The sequence below is a fragment of the Bactrocera dorsalis genome, chromosome 1 (genome assembly GCF_023373825.1).
Source record: "Bactrocera dorsalis isolate Fly_Bdor chromosome 1, ASM2337382v1, whole genome shotgun sequence".
NCBI classification, from domain to species: Eukaryota; Metazoa; Arthropoda; class Insecta; order Diptera; family Tephritidae; genus Bactrocera; species Bactrocera dorsalis.
In genome coordinates, this window is record NC_064303.1 from 108,299,683 (window position 1) to 108,305,897 (window position 6,215).

The 6,215-nt window shown below is 33.7% G+C and overlaps 2 protein-coding genes across 3 annotated transcripts; one reads left to right on the forward strand and one right to left on the reverse strand.

Annotated features, from left to right (window-relative positions):
* Positions 1-161: 161 nt before the first annotated feature.
* Positions 162-957, reverse strand: LOC105223081 (barrier-to-autointegration factor). Its single transcript, XM_011200697.3, has 2 exons — positions 684-957; positions 162-611 (listed from the first exon to the last, which is right to left on the reverse strand). Exons 1-2 carry the CDS (start codon positions 807-809, stop codon positions 465-467), a joined length of 273 nt encoding a protein of 90 aa, XP_011198999.1. The 5' UTR covers positions 810-957; the 3' UTR covers positions 162-464.
* Positions 958-4,496: 3,539 nt separating this feature from the next.
* LOC105223082 (pancreatic triacylglycerol lipase) lies at positions 4,497-6,151 on the forward strand. Of its 2 annotated transcripts, XM_011200698.4 has the most exons (5): positions 4,497-4,686; positions 4,749-4,914; positions 4,968-5,416; positions 5,486-5,686; positions 5,782-6,151. In XM_011200698.4, exons 1-5 carry the CDS (start codon positions 4,620-4,622, stop codon positions 6,000-6,002), a joined length of 1,104 nt encoding a protein of 367 aa, XP_011199000.2. In that variant the 5' UTR covers positions 4,497-4,619; the 3' UTR covers positions 6,003-6,151. The 2 variants fall into 2 exon arrangements, with proteins under 2 accessions (XP_011199000.2, XP_049303075.1); XM_049447118.1 differs by having other exon boundaries at positions 4,968-5,686.
* The last annotated feature ends 64 nt before the right edge of the window (positions 6,152-6,215 follow it).

Here is a 6,215-nt window from a genome sequence, read left to right on the forward strand (position 1 = left end):
ATGAGACACACATATTTCATACAATGGCAAGAAATTGGTAAAGGAAAATGGCGGATAATACCTACACTTTCACAACTTCTAGTTATTTATTATGCCATTTATTGTGACCAATTCATTTAGGTTTGTTCTAAACCTATAACAAAATTCAAAAGATGTAATAATTGTAACTTTATTTTCTTTATTTATATATTATACCGGTTGAACAAACATTTATTCGATGCAAAAAACAATTGCACTAATTAGTAATAAAATGCAATATTTGAGAAAATCTTTAGTTTTACAAACCTTTCTATACATCTTACGTTACATTTTTTCTTTGTTATAGATTACATTTAGATGTTGCTTATAAAAATTATATTCATACAAAAATTGTTTAAATACTAATCTTTCTAGGTGTGGATTCACGCTAACGCAAACATAATTATAAATAATTAAAATAGCGTGACAAAGCCATCATAGAATATTCACAGGAACTCTTCACACCAATCGTTCAGACAGTTGTAGCAATCTGATGCCTGCTTAGAGCTCGCATTACATACTTCCTTCATCCAGTCTTTGAACAATTCTTCATCCTTTTTCAATATCAAATACTGACCTAATACGGTATAAGCCTGAAAGTTTCGTATGTTAAAGAGCATATTATTTTAATTCTTAAAGATTGTTAGCAAACACTAGGCACGAACCTTATCAAATCCCGCCTCAATAAGACGTCCTCCCAGCGTTTCTCCAATTCCAGCCAATTCTGTCACTGACTTTTCACCCATGGGCTCAGCAACAAAATTTCTATATTTTTGTGATGTGCCTGCCATTTTTATATATTTATGTTATATTATTATCGCTTTGGTAATTTATTTTTATCAGTGACGAAATTATGATTTTCGCCCAAAAGAGAGATAAACAATAAAATGCAACCACATTTGCCAAACGAATTGGGAATGACGCCACAACAAAAATATTTTAAACCAGTGTTGCTGTTGTGAAGTAAAAATGTGTAGGGTTGGTAATATGTTAAGCAACATTGGAATGGTTCGGAAAGCGCTTTATGGGTTGCCACTTACAGTGTATCCCAAAAGATATAATTTGAAAAAATATTTATTAATACATTTTTGAAAATTAATTTTTTTCTTCTGTTACCTCCCGCTTTCTCTATATGCTTAATTTTTAATTTCATAATGATAAACGTTTTTTAAAGAGCATTTGAAAAGTGGGACTAATTCCTTGCAAAATTTGCCTCTAATACAACCAACTCTTTTTTATACGGATTTGAAGTTACACGGTTGAAAAAATAATTGCTTGCAAGAAATGTTTAATCTAGTACGGTTTCAAAATCACTGTTTTGTAATTATGTTTGTTTTTACCACAATTGGCACCATTGCTGAAATTAACATGCATAATAGTAACGGGGAAATCACTATTTCGATTTATGTTGTAATACTCAACAAAATCCCATTTTTACACGGGTTTTCGAAGTAAATATAGTTCTTTATTTCATCTTGCACGGGTTTCAGATGACATGGAACGTATCCCCCATTTTACTATAGGAAACGGCTCTTTTTTAATACGGTTTTATTAGCTTCACTTGTATGTATGTTTGTTTGTTTTACACGGTTTCTTTTTACAAGGATTTCTGTGGAACGTATCTACCGTGTAAAAAAAGATTTGGGTGTATATGTTAAATACTAACGGGGTTCACAGAAAGAACTTCCCGTGGGCGGATGCAATTCGAGTTAGTTTCGGCAATAAAGAACCGGTGTTGTAGAGTTCAATGCAAATTGCAGCTGTAAAGTAATTGTCACTTCCTATAGGTCTGAAAAGTTGGATTACAGATCGAACTACCAAACTTAAAGAGGAAGTAGGGTTAATTCGAGTAAAACAAGGCCCATTTTTATGAATTTTTTTTGAAACATTTAACATCTATTTTTAAAAACCAATAGAACATTATAGTATGACATTTGACGAATATTCTGTTACATTTTTATGAAGAAAAATTAAAAATACAGCAATAGTAGCAATTACATACAGCCCCATGGCACACCACATAAATAGCACACTTGGTCATCAAATAAGAAAACATTTATTTATTCCTTAGGTTTATCACTTACGGATTTAAAGAGGAATGCGTTTTATTTTAAAAATTATTCACTTTAATATAACTATAACACTGAAACAATAAATATTTTATTATCGCCAAAAAAAGACGAAAACATCAATATCCTATATGACAGCTTGGACACATAAATAGCACAATCTGAAAAGGGGTTAAAAAAAAGGTACAAAAATTTTTAAAAATTATTAAAAAATTGCAAAAGATTGTTCATTTCGTTAGTATTTTGTACTATATCCATCATTTTTAAGCATCCGCTCACATCTTTTCGGCATGCTGTCCACCAGTTCCTGATATCGTTCCTTTGGGATTGAATACCAAGGCTCCTCAATTCCAGCCCATAAATTATCAAAATTTTTGAATTTTTTGCTTGCTATTTTGAACTTTATATCAATTCATAAATTTTCTATTGGTTTCAGGTTTGGGTTTTGCGCAGGCCACTCATAAATTTTAAATTTTTTATTGCCGAGACCATACTTTACTACCTTTGCGGTGTGTTTCGGATCATTGTCTTGCATAAATGTCCAGTTTATGGGCATGGATTGAAATACATTTTATTTTTCAGTATATCCTAATACTAAAACTGGTCCATTTTACCATTTATTCGAACAATTGGCACGATGCCATGCCATGAAAACACGCTCCAGACCATGATACTTCCACCGCCGTGCTTAATGGTTTTTTTGGTATACCTAGGTTTAAGGGATTGACCTTGTGGACGACGTAAAAATGATTTTTCAACTGGAACCTTCCTATTTATCTTGGTTTTGTCGTTCAAAAACACGTTCTTCCAAAATTGTGCTGGTTTGTCTCCGTGGGCCTTTCCAAATGCCAGTCGAATTTTGATGTGGCGTTTTGACAGGAGTGGTTTCTTGCTGGTAATTTGTCCAAAAAGTTGAGATAAGTTGAGTCGTCTTCCTACAAGCTTTCTGGACACGTCCACACCATATTCGTCATTAATTTCGATCATAATTTCTATGGTTGACTTAAAAGGATCCGCTTTGCTCTTCCGTGCTATGTATTTGTCAACACTAATATCGGATTTACGTGGTCCTGGTTTTCTTTGTATCTTTTTATTGACACAAGGTGGGTCTGTTTTGTTGCATAAAGAGCATTTTATAACATTTTTGGAGAGCAATATATTTTTTTAGCAATTTTGACAGGATCTTTTCCTTTTATGCTCCCTTTTCCGGCGTGGAATGTTTTTTCCTTCTCATTTTAACGAAATATCGATGAAATAATTATATATTCGCAGAATTAAATTAAAAATATGCGAGAACCTCACACAAAATTAAAAAAAAACACGAACTTAAAAATGTGCTATTTATGTGTCCACCTCAAATCAACACTATACGCGATAAAATTGTCGCGTACAAAATTTAATAGAAAATAAACAGTATTTTTATGCAGGGAAATGAGCCTCATAACAGTGACAAGTAGATACATACCAAATTTTTATTGTTCAGCTACTTTAGGATTAAAAAAAATTAGAATTAATATGGGATCAGATTATATGTATATATGTGTCCATGTACGTCTGGAAGAACGTCGAAATTTAATAATCTCTCCTAACTCCGTGTTGGATCATCCAAATCAAAATTATATCGTTAGATAAACGCCTTGGACCCCATAACGCTATGGTGTTTTTCGATTTTTCGTTTGAAAAGCTTAATTTTAACAACGTGTATCATGGGAAAATTTTTTAAAATGCTAAGCACTGATGTAAAACTTTCATAAGATAGGTATAGATAGACCAAAAAAATCGAAAAGGATTAAAAAAAACCATACTCCCTCTTAAAAAGCAGATTCGGCTGAGTGTTGACTTTCTTCCAATTCTATTTAATTATCTATTTACAACAAGAGTTCCCATTACCTCGAAAGCTAACATCTGCAGAGACACTTTTTTTACTTTCCTTGTATGATTCTATGAAAATAAAAACCCTTGGGTTCTTCATTCAAAGTAAAAAGGCTTTGATTTTGTTCAGTAACCACAGGAAAAGCGGTGATGTGTAAATTGTTTCATGCATAGATCCCTAAATTGACAAATAATTATTGCTACGAAATCTAGCTTGAATAAGTTTGAGTTTATCTCGCCGCTTGATCTACTCTCAGATTATCGCAGGTGGGAATATGGACGTAAAATCCGATTCATCTACTATACATACATATGTATGTGAAAAACTTAAATAGAATTTCAAAAAATTAAAACGCTTTTTTTATATGTAAGAGGCATATGCACTCTATATACATATATATAGAGTATTATCTTCAGCACGCATTTGGCCACCCACAGTGTTATTCGATAAATGCATTTCCCTAATGCACCTTTTGCTTTAACCAACTTAGTACTTCGCATTACTTCTAACTTAGGTTGACATTTGATTGATAGTTGGTATCAAAAATAGTTTAAAAAAGTTAATTTAAAAAATGCAACCGAAATTACCTGTTTAAAAATATATAAAGGGGCCTATGCGCCAAGCGCAAGTCAGTTAAAGGCCACTTTAGGTGGTTCTATATGTTTTTCATTAGTTTTAAAAATATGACTCGTTTTCTAATAAGCTTCATATACTTAACAATTTTTGGTAAGCACCATAAAAGTATAAAAGTTTTTAGTAGTAAAAAAAATGTTAAATAAATGATTTAGTTAGAGCTTTCGCTGAAGTGGAGCTTAAGGATGAGGACTACAATAAAACCTGGATGTATATGCCCAATGGCGAGGGAGAAATGGAAGTGGCATATCTAGTTGAACCACCAGTCGAAAAAGATCGCAGCGAAGTTTCTGATTTCATACAGCTTGAGTATTATGGCAGGTATTAGTACTAACAAACATATTTTGAAAAACATTAAGCATTATGACCAACAGTACAAACCCCAATAAACCCGTGACGACTGTATTTTCGCTGAGTGAAAGTCCAATTAGTACACGCCAAAGTCAAGAACGACGCAAACGAGAGACATGGGAGGAGCTAGCTGACAGATTCAAAGCCGATATGAATACGAAGATTTTGGTGCATGGCTGGAAATCTAGTTCACGCAGTAACTCCATACAAGCAATACGCAATGCGTACGCCGATCGCGGCAATGTGAATGTATTCGCCATAAATTGGAGCGATCAGGCGGACAACATTTATTACCTTGAGCCTGCACGTTATACTGTGCAAGTGGGCAAAGCAGTTGCGAAATTAATTGATTTGCTGGTGGAGGATAAAGGTGCCGAATCCAAGGATATCCATTTGATAGGGCATAGCTTGGGTGCGCATATTATGGGCTATGCGGGGTCGTACACTAGGCACAGAGTCGGTCGCATTACAGGCAAGTTATGCCGGATTTCAAACTATGCTTGTATTTATGTAGTAAATACATATTGTATTTATTTATTAGGTTTGGATCCTGCGCGCCCCGCTTTTGAGGGGAATACTGGACCAGAGAATCATCTGGATGCCACCGATGCTGACTTTGTGGATGTCATACACACCTGTGCGGGTATTTTGGGTTTCAAGCAGCCAATCGGTGCGGTTGATTTTTATCCAAATGGCGGTGGCGCTTTTCAACCGGGCTGCAAGGAGCCGATGCAGATATTAAGTAAGTTTATTTGCAGGAAATTTGTAAAAGAGGATTGTTAATTTTAAGCAAATATGTATATGTATATTAAAAATATTTTTTTTTTGTTGTGTCAGCTGGCTGCAGTCACGGTCGCTCTTGTGAATATTTCGCAGAGTCCATTAATAGTAAAAAGGGTTTCCTAGCTACCGCCTGCAATTCCATAGTGGATGCTAATGCTATGAACTGTACTGGTCAACGAATTCTAATGGGTGACCCTGTATTAGGAAATGCGCGTGGTATATATTCAGTAAAAACGGCCGATAAGCCTAATTTTGCGCTTGGCATGGAAGGTTGAAGGTAAACAAAAAAATAAAAATTAAAAAAATATATATTCATATAGTTTTTTAAGGTCATGCATGCAGTATATAAAACTGAAAAAATTAAAACAAAAAAAAAGATATATATATGTATATAGATATATAAATAAATAATGGAAACTAATTAGCTTCAAAAACAGTAATTTTTGTATTAAAAAAGTTAACATTGAATATTATTTACCACTTCACTC

Excerpts from the sequence above, each read along its gene's own strand:
- LOC105223081 (XM_011200697.3), bottom strand. The coding sequence starts at position 809 with ATGGCAGGCACATCACAAAAATATAGAAATTTTGTTGCTGAGCCCATG. Across the intron at positions 612-683 it reads TTGAGGCGGGATTTGATAAG|GCTTATACCGTATTAGGTCA; the intron begins GTTCGTGCCTAG and ends CGAAACTTTCAG.
- LOC105223082 (XM_049447118.1), top strand. The coding sequence starts at position 4,620 with ATGTTTTTCATTAGTTTTAAAAATATGACTCGTTTTCTAATAAGCTTC. Across the intron at positions 4,687-4,748 it reads CATATACTTAACAATTTTTG|TTAGAGCTTTCGCTGAAGTG; the intron begins GTAAGCACCATA and ends TAAATGATTTAG. Across the intron at positions 4,915-4,967 it reads CAGCTTGAGTATTATGGCAG|TACAAACCCCAATAAACCCG; the intron begins GTATTAGTACTA and ends TATGACCAACAG.